Source organism: Limulus polyphemus, unplaced genomic scaffold, assembly GCF_000517525.1.
Source record: "Limulus polyphemus unplaced genomic scaffold, Limulus_polyphemus-2.1.2 Scaffold3230, whole genome shotgun sequence".
NCBI classification, from domain to species: Eukaryota; Metazoa; Arthropoda; class Merostomata; order Xiphosura; family Limulidae; genus Limulus; species Limulus polyphemus.
Window position 1 is genome coordinate 65,585 of NW_013668840.1, and position 17,680 is coordinate 83,264.

At 33.4% G+C, this 17,680-nt stretch overlaps 1 protein-coding gene across 3 annotated transcripts in view; it reads right to left on the reverse strand.

The window, feature by feature from the left end:
• Nucleotides 1-14,256, reverse strand: part of LOC106468944 (inactive pancreatic lipase-related protein 1-like) — a 23,063-nt gene extending 8,807 nt beyond the window's left edge. Inside the window, exons 1-5 of one of the 3 annotated variants that reach the window (XM_013929398.2) lie at nucleotides 13,945-14,254; nucleotides 10,402-10,673; nucleotides 6,939-6,998; nucleotides 6,119-6,227; nucleotides 1,155-1,268 (exon numbers count right to left, since the gene is read on the reverse strand). In XM_013929398.2, the coding sequence (XP_013784852.1) occupies nucleotides 1,155-1,268; nucleotides 6,119-6,227; nucleotides 6,939-6,998; nucleotides 10,402-10,673; nucleotides 13,945-14,053 (664 nt within the window). In that variant the 5' untranslated portion in view covers nucleotides 14,054-14,254. Of the gene's footprint in view, nucleotides 1-1,154; nucleotides 1,269-6,118; nucleotides 6,228-6,938; nucleotides 7,086-10,401; nucleotides 10,674-13,944 lie in introns of all 3 variants that reach the window. The other 2 variants (XM_013929397.2, XM_022397337.1) reach the window with 2 other exon arrangements.
• Nucleotides 14,257-17,680: the final 3,424 nt, after the last annotated feature.

The window sequence follows — 17,680 nt, forward strand, 5'->3', positions numbered from 1 at the left end:
TGAATTGAGGAGTTCGAAATGAATTACTACTTTGATGTCCCACCAAATACAAAGCATCATTTTCTGAGGATGGAATCCAGGTTTTGCGGTCGGAAGTGTTTTTTGTCTAGGACTGAGCCATTGGTTTCGGCGTTTAATATTCGCATAGAGAATCAATTTTTCATCACTGGTGACAATTCTGTCCAATAATGATTCACGCGCATTACGCGCCAGAGAAGATGAAGCAACGTTCACACGTTGAAAACGATGATCATCGAAGAGTTCGTGAGGCACTCAATTACCTTCGTTATGGAGTTTTCCCACATTCCTTAGATGTTTACGTATTGTGTAATGAGAGACAGGAAACTTCTTCTAAGCATCAATATCAATAACAACAATGGCCCCTACCATCACAATTTTTAAGGTTTAAGTCACCTGAACGACATTTGCTGAACCATCGTTGACACATACGAACGTTCAAAACATTTCCATAAACTTATTTGATATTCTTTGTGGCTACAGAGGCGTTGTTCCCCTTCTTGTATTCAAACAGCATTGCATGCCGTATATTTGTCTCTTCGTGTGCCATCACTATAAGGAATTACAAAGTACTGAACTTTACACATTATAAAGACTGCACTAACGTGACGTTTAAGTGGTTCGTTTAACTATTATACGTGATGTACGTTTATTTGTTTTTTTGTTGTTGGTTTTTTTTTGGGGGGGGGGTGATGAAAATGTTCCAAAACGCGGCATTAATTTACAGACGACCAAATATTTATATGTTATTCCCGAAAGGATATTTTTTTCATTATACCACCTAACTAGAGTTCATGTATTATTATTACATTCTTACATCACTGAAAGAAGTCTTAATATTGGTTTGGTTTGTTATGAATTTCACACAAAGCTACACGAAGGCTATCTGCGCTAGCCGTCCCTAATTTAGCAATGTAAGACTAGAGGAAAGGCAGCTAGTCATCACCACCCACCGCTAACTCTTGGGCTACTCTTTTACGAACGAATAGTGGGATTGAACGTCACTTATAACGCCCCCACGGCTGAAAGGGCGAACATGTTTGGTGGGACGGGGAATCGAACCTGCGACCCGCAGATTGCGAGTCGAACGCTCTAACCACCTGGCCATGCCAGGCCGACTTAATTTTAAAACTCACCTATGGGAAATACACTGATATCCGTGTGGATTACATCGACCAAGTCAGCGTCGGTCCTATCAAGCCGAACTTTCTTAGCCGTGTTCGTGAAATACGGTCCTGGTGGGTCTAAAGCTGGAACGTAAATCCCTTTCATTAAAAAACAAACAAAAAAAAAAGAATACGCATGTGCTCGTTTATCAAAAAGAGAGAGAGAGCGCGAGAGAAATATTGGTCGCCATTGCTCCTTATTTCAATTTATATTAAACTTGGCACGGTAATGGCGGAGGATGGGGGTGTTTTAAAATTGGAAGGAAGATGTAGTTGTGAGAAGATCCGAATTATTGCAGAGTAATTGTCCAGTCTCCTTGGAATAACATAAAATATTATTTATTACTCATATTTAAATTACAAAATGAACGCAGTAGAAGTACTGAAGGAAGTGTTCGTCTAGTTCATAGTTTATAGCGCATGATTAAAGTCTTAATTTTTATAATATCGGACCGTATGTTTTGAAAGGATGAAAATATGTCCAAGATTATCGATTTTCAAAAACTGCATAATATTTTGGATATTTTGTTGTTGTTTCCTAAAGGCACAGCGGTATGTCAGCGGACTTGCAAAGCTAGCAAGAGGGTGTCAATACTCATGATAAGCAAAGCACAGATAGTTCATTGTGTAGCTTTGTGCTTAACTACAACTATTTTTGTTGTTTTTTTACTCGAATTTAATATGTATGGAAATAAATACTTTTTCACTGAATTTTTCAACGAATGTTCAAATAAGAGATAATTGGAGAAACTAAATTGGCAACTCTGTTTAAAAATTTATAAGATTCTACAAACTTTCTAAGTCGAATTTTTTAAACGATTGAAAACGTGGCTTATCTGTTGTTACTTGTTATCCCATGTTATATCATGAAAGGAGATGTTGTAACAATTTTTATTGTTGGGTGGGTTCTTTTGGATTTTCCAGTGAAAGATAATGCAAAATCTAGTTCACTTGATACTAAAGAAAACATTTTATTCTATTTTTTTCGTCTATAAGTTCTACACTTATGCGGGTTTGCTAAATAACGATAGGCCTAACTTCCCAAATAATATGGTTTATTTGGTTTGTTTTGAATTTCGCGCAAAGCTTTACGAGGGCTATCTGCGCTAGTCGTCCCTAATTTAGCAGTGAAAGACACCGCCAACTCTTCGACTACTCTTTTTACCAACGAATAGTGGGATTGACCGTCACATTAATCAAATAATATGTTAAGCAGACTCGCTTTCTAGCTCAATTTTTGGTATGTTCAGTTTTCTCATATTTCTATTACTTCGTTGGGACATAAACTCAGTTTCATGAAGTTGAAGTAACAGATAAACAGACTAACAAATTTGCTAGCTCTCCAATAGCCAATCAAGTACTTTAACAAAGTAACTAATCAGTCAACAATATTAAACTATCTAGTTTCTCCTAACATGTGTTTCATATCGTTAAAATCATTCCCTAGACTTTCAAGAAAATTTTAGTCATTAGGCTAAGCGCTTATCACATAAAAATACCCTTAGCGAAAAACAATACAAACGTCTAAATGAATATAACAAACAAAGCCTACAACACTGCATCCTCCATAGATTGAGAAGTCCCTTGAACATTCCTATTACATAAAGAAAATAATGTTACATTAAACTAAAACTTCCATGATTAACAATAACGTGACTTTTTGTCAATTTAAGATATTAACATTCATAAATGGAGGCATTACAGACATTAATTAAATATTTGAAACAAAGTACAATAAAAAATTTGGCTAACAAAATTGAATTTTCTTACTTTGTTTATTTACTCTTATTAAACTGTCCAGTCGCCAGTTTATATTTTTGGTCGTTTTCTTTTACATGGCTTAAGGCACGAAGATGGGATAACCTCTTGTCCTTTATCAACATTTGTCTTGTCATTGGAAGAATTATTTTCAGATAGATAGTCTAGAGAATCTACTGGTAGCTTCATCCCTGTTGATACTCTAGAAGTGATATATATACAGGGACCTTGTGCTCTCCAGCAGGTGGACCTGTATCTGGTAGTCTTCTCTTAAGCTAACTAGTTGGCAATTCTCCTGCTGATATACCTCCAAAGATTATCTTATTTGAACCACCTGTCTTCCTGTATTGTGCTCTTTTGCACTTAGACTTTTTGTCTTTATTATCGTGTACTTTTATCCTTGTTGTCACTGTAAATTCAAGTTCTGATATTGTAATTGTCGAGAAGATCAGAAAGATATCTAGGGAAATATTGCAATCATTTTTGGAGCAAGTCAAACCTCACACATCTGTGTTTCAGCATAAATTTAATTACAAATATCGACACTTCAATCCAAATTACCCACATGTTGTGTAGTGTATAAACGCTCCTATGGTGAGAGAGATTTCTCCTACTTTCCTTTTGCCAAAACTCAGAATATCGTAAATATATTGTCTCCTTTGGTTATTATCAATAGTTGATTCAGTACAATCTCAGAAGTAATGGCCATTTTCGTCCACACTTATAGCAGTCTTCATTTCCTGTCATCTTATAGAGCAGTTTTTATTTTCGAAACGATTATTTATTTCAGTTCCTGAAAATATATTCTTTTAAGTTGTAATTGAAACACCCTTCGTCCTATGGTTTACTCTATCCATTCTATGTTAACACATATCTAATTGATGGCTTTTGTCTGCCTGCAGTTACTAGCAATACTCCCTTTTAAAGTGCAATTGAAAGATCTTCTGTCCTGTCGTATGTTTCTTCCATTATGTATAGACAATTGTCTAATCAATCCTTTGAGTTATTCTAAATTTTCATCAGAGGAGTTACACCTTTAACTGTTTCAAGTTCCGTCATGAACTCGATAGTTTCTTTAGCTTTATTCAATAATCCTCATTAACTACAGCAACTATGAATTAGTTGTATCCCAAAGTATCCATCATTCCCCATGTAACTTCTTCAGCATGTTTGTTCTTCCTCATTACGCTGTTCCTATACTTTAATTTATTTCGATGTGACAATCCAAGTATGTTTAATAAGACGACTACAAATGCTTGAAAATTGTGAAAGCTTTCTGTTAGAATATTACTTAATGCTGTTAATCAAAGCGACATCTTTCAAATGTGCAGTGAGAAGAATAGATAGCTTGTTATCCATTACTCTCCTCATTACCTTGTAAATTATTTAAATTTGCCTGATATGCCTCTCATGACACCTTTCCATTATAACTTGTTGATCTTCCAGTAGGACGATACTGTTGAATTGAGCTACTAAATTCCGTAAATTGATAAAGTATTGTTATATCTGGAATAGTTATAGATGGCACAGTAGTATTAGTAACTGGTGTAGGCCAGTTTGGCTTCCTATTCCATATGATATAGTTGATTATGATTGAGATTGAAAAAACTTGAGCAGATGCAGAGAATAGTGTGGCTGGTTTGATCCTTGTATTTGCCAGTTCAGTTTATAGATATTTTGTTTTAGAGTTGATGTCCTTTTGTACATTTGTTATGGCTTCTTCGATTTTGATGTTACAATACTTCTGTACTTCACTGCTGTCCTTTTGAACTTCTTTGATTTAATAGTTATAACTTTCTGTTCTTCGTTAATGTTGTTTTCTACTTTTCTTTTATCTTCATTCATATCATTTTCAAATTTCGTTTTTATATCACTAATATCCCTTTGCACATTTTCTATGCTTCCTCGATCAGTCTTGTCTTTGGTCAACTCATGTATGTAATTTTTCTACATTATTCTTACGATTATTTTTTTAACCTTCTATCTCTTTTTTTTTTTTTTTGACCTTATTTTAATTTTCTGTCTCTTTTTTTTCTGTTTGATCTATTTTCATTTTTGTCTCCCACTTCTTGATTTTCTTTCTATTGTTTCATCTTTTTTTTAAATTTTCAATCTCACTTCAAGTACATATCGACATCTTGAAGTTTGATCTGGATTCGTTTTTATTCGAACCTAAATAACGCAACTTCTGACACCACTGTTGTAATGGATTTCTATTGTTCGGCGGATCCTTTGAATTACTTGATAAAAAAGAAAAACATAAACTCTAATCCAAGAAAGCGCTTTGTTTCTTCGAATACAAATTCTAACGTTTACTGATAGGCCAAAATTCCCAAAATACGCTAATAGAACAACTTCACATACTTTCTAATTTCTCTCGCTCAACAAATCGTACGGTGTATCTCTTACTACTTAGTCGAGAACACAATCTTGGTATTCCAAGTTTGAATCAACGATTGACAGACTCAATTAAATAATAACACATTACTCCAGACTCAATTCAGCTTACTAGCAGGCTCACTAACATAATAATGTAGTGGTTTATACTGCTTATACTGTTCTAATATTTTGGAGAACATTTCAGACATTAAGCCAAGCGCTCATCACATGCTGTCAATACCCCCTCTGACCAAACAATAATATAAACGTCGAGAATACTGAAGTTTACAGGATTTTTCGAGAGAAGGATAGGATAAAATGTCTCTGGTTGCTTTATGCAGTGTCCTAAAGACAATTGGACGAAAGGACACAAGTTTCAGATTTAGAAAAGTCAGTCTAACTTCAGAACCAACAGTTTTATTTTACTAACAGGGAAATTGGCTTATGGAATGAGTTCCATCGGCAATAGTGGTGTTTAGCAATTTAGTAACGGATTGTTATCTAAAATTAATATTAGAAATAAATAGTTGATGTTATCAATGCACTATTAAAATGATTAATATTTCAGTGCTTGATAAGAGGTCGCGTGTTTTTCCTAAGTAACCTTAAAATGTATCTCAGAGAATCTAGATTTTTATATTTTTTCTAGGGGAATATCCTTAAACTCCCGCCTGAGACATTCTAGAAAGCAGTTGTTGTCGTTTTAGACAAAGCTACACAAGAAACTCCATTGTAAGATAATATCTCATCTTCACAAAAGAAACAACCACGAAGAATTTCTAGTTACGATCCTGTACCTGTTATTCTCCCCAGTTTCTCAATCCGCTCTCCAGCGTATCCAGCAACCTGGGACCCCAGATTGTGACCAATGATGTGAACGTCCTCTGGTTTTATCCCTATGAGTTCCTGTGAAAAAATTAGCCAGTAGGGTTTGTTTTATTCCTATGAGTTCCTGTGAAAAAACTAGCCACTAGGGTTTGTTTTATCCCTATGAGTTCCTGTGAAAAAACTAGCCACTAGGGTTTGTTTTATCCCTATGAGTTCCTGTGAAAAAATTAGCCACTAGGGTTTATTTTATCCCTATGAGTTCCTGTGAAAAAATTAGCCACTAGGGTTTGTTTTATCCCTATGAGTTCCTGTGAAAAAATTAGCCACTAGGGTTTGGACTAGAAACGTTAAATAAAACATTATGTTTCATATAGAAAACAGTTAAATATATATATATATACAATTAGATTATCACAGCATGGTTTGTTTGCTATTACGCACAAAGTTACACAGTGGGCTATCATCGCGCGTGTTGAAACCCGATTTTTAGCATAATTAGCTCTTAGATTTATTGCTGAAGTTCTCGGTGGGACAGCAAGTTTACGAACTTGCAACGCTAAAATCCTGGATGTGAATACCGTTGATTGGCACAGCAGATAGCCCAATGTGGCTTTGTTCTAAAATAAACAAACAAACAAACTTACCGCTGAGTCACCGGGGGAAATTTCAAAACATCTATGTTTTTGATAAGCAAGATATTGTAGTGTAAATAAATTAAATAACAACTTATAATTCACAACAAATTAATCAGAGGTCAAAATAGTTTCGTTTTTGTTAAATTAGACATACCTGTAACTTTTGTATAAGAAGAGCCAGCTCTGCACCAACTAGTCTCGCATTAGCCGCTGCCTGATAAAATGGAACAGCATTACCCTTGGTCCAATCTATAACTATAATATTATAATCTTTCTTCTCAAGATACTTGTCTTTCACCTCCTAATAAAAAATCACACACAAAAAAAGAATGTAAAAGTGTAAACACTTGATGGCTATAGTTTAGTTTGTTTGTTGTTAAGCACAAAAAAACATAATGGGCTATAAATGCTGTGCCCACCATGGGTATCAAACCCGACTTTTAGTGTTATAAATCCTCAGACTTAGCACTCAGTCACTAGGGGGTCGGATATGGTTTAGTTTATATTTAGCAATTAGGTACGTGGTACCACGTTATATTAATGATTATAGAAAGAAAACCGTACTTTTTATTTTTTGTTATAACTTATACCTTAATTATGTATATTCTACCTCTCTGAGAGAACCATAAAAATTGCTTAAGTTATTATCAAGTTACCTATTTTAAACAGCAATTCCTGTTATAACACGTTAGATAATAGATGTATTATTGTTAAAAAAAGGGCACATTACAAAAGTAAATATGAATAAAGTCACAGTATCTACTGAAAAAATCTCTTGAAAAAATAACAAACTACGATAGTATCTACTGAAAACATGACGAGAATGATATCACAGTACTTATTCTTTTATATCACTGTTTACCAGATCAAATAAATACTTTCACAGTATCTGTTGAACTACTGCACGGTAGCTTAAATTACAACTTAGTAGTTATTGAATCATGGATTACACTGCTCATCTAATAAAATATTAATTATATCACTGTATCTATTGAAACATTAATTACACTACAGTATTGAAACATGAGTTACGTGAAAGTATATAATGAAACACGATTACACGTCGTTATTCAAATACGGATTACAGCATGGCAACTACTAAAGCATGAATTAAACTACAGTATCTACTAAAACATGACTTACACCATAATATCTATTGAAACATTAATTACACTACAGTATTGAAACATGAGTTACGTGAAAGTATATAATGAAACACGATTACACGTCGTTATTCAAATACGGATTACAGCATGGCAACTACTAAAGCATGAATTAAACTACAGTATCTACTAAAACATGATTTACACCATAATATCTATTGAAACATGAATTACACAAGAGCGCCAGTTGAAACACGAATTACTCTATAGTATCTATTGGAACATAAATTGCACTACATTTTCAATTGAAACATACATTACCCATGAACATCTATTGAAACACGAATTACACCTCAGTATCTATTGAAATATGAATTACAATACATTATCTATTTAAGTATGGATTACACGACATTATCTGCTGAACCAGGATTACATCGCGATATTTCTTTAAATATATATATATACATTTTTTTTAAATAATACAAATTACGTAACACAGTAAATAATGTAACCCATGACAAAATAATCAAATTTGATAGAAACAACCGTTTAGTAGAAGAAGAACTTGCCATTTTCAAAAGCATACTAGGTAAAACCGACATTCAACCTAAACGAGTTAAAATCTGAGACATCTTCTTCATTTTATTTTGTTTTTGTATTTTCTTTGGATGTGTATAGATGGTCAATAAATCTATGATTAATTATTTAGGAAGTGATCATTATTTAGACATATAAAATTCTCCCGCAATTTAACGTTAAGTATTAAACAACAAATATACCCTATTCTAAATACAGGACTTAGTCATGTGACATGAAAATAATTCATATTACAAAGTAAAACCTAATATATTAAATATACTAAAGATTAATCCTTAAATATAATTTACGTTGGTCTAAAAAACCTGCTCAGAAATGTCTAGTGCATGTCAGAAACAAACATATTTGAGTGTAACTAAATAATTATTGTATCTATATCTAACTCATATTATAAATCTCAATCAGAATGAACTGGCAAATAATTTTTGCCTGAAACCAACTGATAGGAATGTTTGAATATGAATCAATTATTTTAATAATATAAGAAATGTATATTTGCTTCAGGAAATGAATTACTTTGGGTACTAACCAGAGAGAAAATGGATGAGGAGTATTTATACATGTAGGAGCAAAGTCAAAGTTTTCAGTCTGCGGAAATGTTAAGGTATCACTGCACTAGTTCATTAATTGGGGTAGGTATCCATCGAGTAGATATCTTTTATGCGTAAGAAAATAAAGTTAGAATAATGATCAATAATATTTATTGTGATTATACCCTCTATTGTTCGAATGTTGATCACCGTTTTAAAAAATAAGGTCAATTAGTTTTGTGAACGTGTGTGTCCAAAATCCATAATCATGATTGTAATCTAAAAAATAGGACTGTAAATGTTGAGCCTTTTCTTTTTTCAATTCCATTGCCCTGCTGGATATCCCTTGTCATTAAGGTAATTAATGGTATCAAGAATAAATATTGTTTTAGGTTGCAATTTTAATATTTTAATTTAGATTTTTATTTGCAAGAGAGAGTTGGTAAGAAGTAGTGATGTTTGACACCTAGAAGTTTTCTGAGAGTCTAGATTTGACGTGACGTCTCGAATTTTCCTGAGATTTTGGGAAAACAAATATTGTAATAAATAAAGAAAACAAAAACATGAGTGAGTCAGTTTGTTAATTAGATGGTTATTCAGTGAGCCAGTCAGTCAGTTAGTGAATCTGCTACCCTGTTATCGATTAATTATTGAGTGTTTTAGTCAACCAATTTTGAGTTTGTATTGTAGATACGGAAGGAAATTTAACGAGTAAGTGATTGCAATAGCATGGGAGGCACGGTACCCCCTTCCCCCCGACTTACAGTATGGATCCGTTTTTCCATTGGCTGAATGGTTTACATTTCTGTTCAATGGTTTTCAGCACCCACATCACATAAGTTGTTCCAGCGCCACTGAGTGTCTATTTAGTTTTATTTGTGAATTACGCCTATCAACAAATGCAACCTGTAGAACTTGAACCTTACAGTCAAAGAAATAAATCGCCTTCATTATCGTTAAGTGGACTGGACTTTGCATTATTTTTACCAAATAGTCAAAAAGAACTGTTAGAAACCGTTAGAACATGTTTGTAGAGTGTTATCAGTATCAAAAACATTCATGTAGACAGAACAACTGCTACGAAATATATATTTTTACAAACTGATTTAGTAAGCTTCAGTATATAATTATAAATACCCAATTTTTAGAGGACGACACTTTTCTTTGCACAAAACTAAAGGGTTGGATACATTTCTTTATAGAGAAATCGAGAGAAGTCACTTTTCTGTGTGAGTTACTGAAGAAAATCACCTTAGAAAAATTACCGATTCCTTATGCTTTTTTTCTTTCTGTTAGAATTATCTGTAGATACAAGCAGGTACACGAGTTGTGGGCTTACAATAATTTTTCATTTTGAATTGTAGTAATCTTTTTTGTTTCATACCTCTAGCCAGTTTTCACCAGATAAACTTCCTGCGTATCCGTGAATCAATATTTTCGTTTCTGCTGAAGGGATGAAATTAGAAGTTATTATACTACCTTTATCGTCTACATCAAGATTTTCGCCGTCGTCTTTATTTTTGGTTGTATACAATCGAAACTTCGTGTCAATTACATCACGAGCTTCAGGAAGGACATCGAGGGGACGAATGAAAGGGTCATAAAAATGACCCCCATTTTCGAAGCATCCAAGGTCATCGTAGCACTTTTCTTCACCTAAAAACGAAAAAAACAAAAAACAATATTGTATTAAGATCGTTTATACTTTTATCTCCTAGTAGATTGTGTGTGTGTGTGTGTGGATATTAATGACGCTCCATCCACGGTGAGACTTTTTGGCCTAAAGAAGATGATTTAGTGCAAGTGTGCGGTTTCTAGGGTGCAGCAGCATCCCATGGCTTGAGATAGTTCTTATCATATTCAGATATTTCGATTTTGTTCAGTGATTTACAATACACCCCCTACAGAAATTGTTCCAGTGTCGATGGTTTAGTGTAGAGCAAGAAACGATATACTTGCTATTTGAACTTGTATTTGCATTTTGTATTTATAGCAAAGCTATTAAGGTTACCTACCGGCATCGCTAATTTCGAACTACAGCCAGTGCCTATCACCCACCATCCATGCTAAGGGATTGACTATCACTCTTACAAAGCATGGGGAATATTTTGTGGGATAGAACAGATTAGAAATCGACTCTCAGCTCCGAAATCCATAGCTTTACCACAAGGTCAACCAGTACCATACTAACTAAAAATAAAACTCCTGTAAAAACGTTTGTCTTCATTTAGACAGGAGGATATTGTTTTGTTGTTGTTGTTGTTTTTTCACCTGTTAATCGATGCATTTTTGAATTTACTTCGGAAACTTATGCCTTTCTGTTGCATCAACGCCACCTTACTTGTTGCAGTTTCAAGATCTGGAAACTAGACAAGTTTGATCCACTTTACTATATAAAAAATTAACTGTTTGCTATGTAGAATTATACACGGACTTTTCTCTACGTTAAAATACTTTTATTTACGAGCTTTCGGCCCTCTTACTGGATCATTCATCGGGTAACAAGGAATTTTTTTAGTTCTCTATATAATACCTATAATTGTATTTTCCTTATGTTTATATATCGAAGCAATCGATTTATATTTTTTATTCGCCTTAATTCTATATGTTTAATAACTTTAATACCAGATGTCAGTTATTGTTACCTGTTGCCTAGATACTTATTTTAAAGCAGTTTTCCACAGTTTAACGAATTTTTATCCCTCACTTCATTGTTGCCCGATGAAGGCTCCGGTAAGAGGGTCAAAAGCTCGCAAATAAAAGTATTTTAACATAGAAAAAGCCCGTGTATAATTGTCATAGTTTTTACAGTGTACAAAACGTAATTTTTTTCGGAAACCCTCCTTTCCCAAAGATAGGTTTACGAGTCAACATTTTTTGGGATTTAGCTGAAGATCAGTTTTCACGCGTCAACAAGTAAAACCATAATTTATTTTATATATTTATAAGGTTTATATAAAGCATTTGTAATAATACTGACATTAAATGATACACAATATGCAAAACCACTTCACAGAAAAATAAAGTATTACATTTGCAATTTAATTTCAACATATCACTTTATTTATAAAATAATAGCAATGTCAAAAACATTAGCAGAAAGAATATTGAACAATGAATACTAAAATAAATATCTTATGTGCAATTCCAAGTGTAGGGTGAACATAGTTACAAAAAACATTTAACGGCCAAAAGCACTCCCAACCTTAACATAAAAATTATTTCAATCAGTGCATCATTATTAAAGTGTGTCAATATTAAATAATTATTATTCGATTTGCATTTTGCCTGTATATTTTCTGTTTTCGTTGCCCAGTTTTGCTGAGAAATGTATGGCCATCTATTTTCCTAATAAAATATGATTGTTTGTTACTTACAACGCTAGAAACCGGGTTTCGATACCCGTGGTGGACAGAGCACAGATAGCCCATTATGTAGCTTTGTGCTTCACTTCAAAGGGGGGGGGGGGGGGGGAGCAATAAAATATGAATTCCAGTAACACTGATGAAAATCTCAAAGATGAATATTATGACATGTTTTTCTTCTGTAGAATGTGCAGACGTCCTTGTACCTTATTGTACAGTTTGTAAACTTGGGAAAATGATGGAAATTATAAACGACTCATTAAACCTTTACACAAATTCCCTAAGGAAAAATTATGTAATTTTAAGACACGTGTAAGAAACATCTTGGATCAGTATATGCACATTGAAGCACATAGTTTTTATAGCGTAATTCCTCGATTGTTTTACAAACTCTCTAAAGTATTATTTCAAGAAATGGATGGGAACACGAGATTATCGTTCTTGCCACCAAGGGGACCGAAGACATATAGTGAAGTTTAGTCCTTGTCTTCCATTATCATCCCCTAATCATTTATTCAGCCAATTTTAATATCACCAGTAGTCTTCAATTATTTTGAATTTAAGGTTATTTCAATTTCTTTTTTATATTAAATCCAGTTCAGTATATTTCTTTTATCATTTAAATATCTGCCTTATATTTTTTGTAACTTTAACTAGTTATTATACGTTCAGTCCACTAACATAATAGTCTTTTCCGCTAAATGATTAGCAGTGCTTCTCTTTCTTCTCTACAGCATATAACGTGTTTGTTTTTTGCTCGTTTTCGTACTGTATTTTGTCACGTTCATTCAACCGACGAGAAATTACACTTGTTCTTTCCCAAAGAGGATCCTTGAGCCCCATTTTGCAATGATAATGTAACTTGTATGCTCTACATAAGTTGAAACCTTGGAATATCGCGCTCCACACTTTGAGGTTATGGAGTGTTATGAAAATAATAGACAAATCCCACTATTCGATTATAAAAGCCCAAGAAATGGCGGTGGGTGCTGTTGACTGCCTGCCTTCCCTCTAGACTATCAGTTCAAAAGTGGAGACGGCTAGTACACATACCCTTAATGTAGCTTTACACGAACATCCGAAACAAACTGTATTTAGTTTTATTGCGAGGTTTAAAACACATACTCTTTATTTGTTTTCATTTTTATATTTTTCACATTCTTTACCTTTTATTTGTGGTTTATTTCAGTTGCTTTTTATACGAAATTTTAAATAACAGTGGTTAGAAATATAGTTTAATAGTATTCAAGCTGAAATTTTACATGATCTAGAATCTAGATTCTAGATACATCATATTTAGCCACGTGCACGATTTTAGTGTGCAACGGCAGCATGATACTTTCCAATAAACAAAAGGGATTTCATGGATAAGCTTTTAAACTTTATAGCATTAATTTATTTAATGGAGACCACACACACACAAAACTGTTTGTAAATAACAATGCGTTATAAAAAAAAAACTTTTATTTCGGAAGACGTTTTACACTTCAGTTACATCTGTATCCAAGGTAGGGTATGAAATTATAGCATCGTATAAAGAAAACTTATATATGTATACTTACGTTTAATACTTGAATGAGATTCTGCTGCTAGCCCGGACTTGAAATATAACACTATGCAGATAAATATCAGAAAAAGGGGTCGCAATGTAGGAGAATAAAACAAATCCATTGTGGGTTTTTTGAAGAAGCACTATTCGTTACCAGACTGGTGTCCACAAAAGTGACAGTAAATGTTGAGGAAAGTTAATGTCTGTTTTATACAAAGAAGAAACATGGATTTGAGTATTCGTTACTGAAGTTATACCATATCATCGACCTTAGAATAACTACGTTCAAACGGGAGAAAAAGAAGTTTTCCTAACAAGGAAAACTTGGCTTAAGTTCTTGATGTTGGAGGAAAATATTTCGACATTATAGTTGTTAACAAACCAGTTAATGATTTTCTTGTCAAGGTAATCAGGTTTAGTTAGAGCGGTGTGTAAAAGATAATCGCGTATATACACGTATAGCATGGTTTTAATCATAATAGGAGATGTTTTGCCCTTATAAGTGATTCAGACATACATTAAAATTGGAGAAAACTTATTGTTAACAGCAATAAGTGTTTATTTGTAGCGCTTTTGCTGTATTAGAAACAGTTTTTCATCCAACCATGTGTCCCAATAAGCTTTCAATTGTTTATCAACTGATTTGCGACAATACTTTTAATAGCATCTGTATTCATTTTTGAAGCAGAAGAGGTAGCAATGATAACTGTTTTCATGGAAAATCCACTTGATAAATTTATGAGAGTTTATTTAAATATTTATTTAACTGAAGACTCAGATGCGACAAATATTGATGACCGAAAATGTATACTTTTAAGTTTTTAAGTTTATACAACACATACAATTCAGTTGTAGCTATCAACAACTGACAAGATAATTTCTAAAGATAACATATTGTCCTTTCATTGAAAGGGTTCTTTTAAATTACATAGTGAAAATAATTCAACGTCCAGTACACGTAACAATAACAAATTATTTATATTTCCTCCTTAAAGTTTCTTTACAGACTTGCACCCTTTGTAACTTGTTGTAGGCCTAAATTCTGGGCCAAGCTATCTGTATTAACATGATAATCAATTTGCTTGTGCAAAGTAGTTCAATATGTATAATCGCTAATGCTAATACAGGTCCAAAAAGCATAAACACGTTGATTGATTCACTCTACTGGCTAGAAAACAACTTCCATCTTATTGATGCTAAATTATTTTACTGCAAGCTTCATTAGCCAATTCATTGGCTCACCCATATTCATAATCTAATTCTTGTTCTAGATATTTCGCAAAGAGGCTCCGTTTCTTAATATTCCCAATATTCTAGGAATAATTTGGTATTAACTTCATGCGTCCTCTGGCTAACATTTAAATTACAATCAAACTTATCCAGTCTATAAAAATATTAATACCAGTGTGCATTCTGAAATCTAGTCGTAGAAGTAGTGAGGATTTGTGTAGGTATCTTTAACCTCTATAGAACCTTATGTTAGGTCGAGAACCACTAAGGCTCAGATATGACTATCCTTAATTTCGAAATGCTGACAATAGTGAGGACATATAAACAATAGCACATTTACTTATTGAATACTCTTACATGAATAGCTGAATTTACTGTAACAATTATAATGCTTCCACAATTAACATAACATAACATAATATTTTGAAACAACATGGGACCTATTTGTCCATCTCGGCTGTTCCATCCTCAAAACTAAATTGAAATGATCGAATAATAAAAATAAAATTTTAAACCCAACCCTTTCCATTCATATACTTATCAAGCTTTTTATCAAACTCACTTAAATTTACTGCCTCTACAACATCTGAAGGCAACCCATTACAAAGGCCAACACCCTGTCAGAAAAATAAAACTGTCTTAATTGAAGATGACTCATACCTTGCCAAAATTTATATTTGTGTCCCCTAGTTCTACAATTCTCTGTGTTAAATATAAAAAAATGATACATCAACACTATCAATTCCATTTACAATCTTAAACACCTCAATCAGATCCCCCCTAACTCTTCTTTTTTTCAAGAGAAAACAATTTGAGATTTCAGCCTCTCGTCGTATGACAACCCCTCCATTCTAGTAACCTTTCTCTGAACCCTTTTCAATAATTCAATGTCTTTCCTAAGGTAAGGAGCCCAAGACTGAACACAATATTTCAAACGTGGCCAAACCAGTGACCTGTACAATGAAATTATAGCCTCTTTAGACTTATATTCAATATTTCTATAGATACAACCTAAAATCCTATTTGCTCCACCACTAGCAACAGCACACTGCTTGGATGGCTTAAGAGACTGATCGAATATTACACCAAGATCCCTTTCTTTCATAACACGATTAAGGCTATTCCCATCCAAATTATACTTAGAGTTCAAATTATGATAACCCACATGCATTATCTTGCATTTATTATAATTAAAACCCATCTGCTATTTATTTGCCCAATTCACTAAATGATCTAAATCCTTTTGTAAATCAGCAGCATCCTCTTCACAGCTAGTAACACCCAAGACCTTAATATCATCTGGACATTTAAGTAATTTATTGACTATTTGACTATCCCTTCATCTATGTCGTTGAAGTAAATCAAAAAGAGCAGAGGTCATAAGACTGAGCCCCGGGGTACCCAACTTGTGACATTAATCCAGTTTGCCTGAACTCCATTTGTAACAACCCTCTGCTTTTTTCCATCCAGCCACTCTTCTATCCAATTTGCTAACTTATCCCCCACACCTATAGAGATAATTTATTTACATGCTTTTTATGTGGCACCTTGTCAAATGCTTTCTGAAAATCCAGATACACCAAACCTACATCTTACCTTCATCTACATAAGCACTAACCTTTTCAAAAAATGTTAAAAGATTTTTAAGGCAAAGATTTTCCCTTAGTGAAACCATGTTGACTATCCAATAAAATTCTAAACTTTGTTGAATGACTTTGTAAAGCATCTTTTAACAGACTTTCCACAATTTTTCCCACAAGCGATGTAAGACTAATGGGTCTATAATTACTGGGACAATTCTTATCACCTTCCTTGAAAAGGGGAGTTACATTAGTTACTTCCATTCCTCTGGTACCTGCCCACTGTTCAAGGACTGGCAAAAAATAGTAGCAAATGGCTCACATATCCAATCTTTAACCACCTTCAAAACCCTTGGGGAAATATTATCTGACCCAGGAGTCTTATCATTTTTAAAACTTCCCAATTTTTTCTTAACCAGCTCAGAATTAATGCAGTCATCTTGTTTATCTCGTTTCCATTTATCAACTAACCAAGATGTGGAATACAGCTTAAATTTTAATTTTTACATTTTCAGCCAACTTTTTCTCATACATCCTTTTTGATGTCCTCATTTCCTGTTTCACCAACTTTCTTGATTTTCTATAATATCCTAAGTCTCCCGTCATACCAGTCAATTTAAATTTATGATGCTTTTCTTTAATTTTATGTCTTAAACTCTTTGTGAGCCAACCTGTTTTTTTCACTTTTCTTTCTATTAGGAATATGTTTACATTGAATATTTAAAAATATATCTTTGAAATTTTCCCTCATTTAATTAGTGTCTCCAAATGACTCAGCTACCCAATTCACAACAGATAACTCTTGTCGCATCTCTTCAAAATTTGCTTTTTTGAAATGCAGACGGAGTGTGTTCAGCGGCATATCGCGGCTCGACACTCAGACCTCCCTAACAACATTCCAGCACACTATATATATATATATATATATATATATATAGT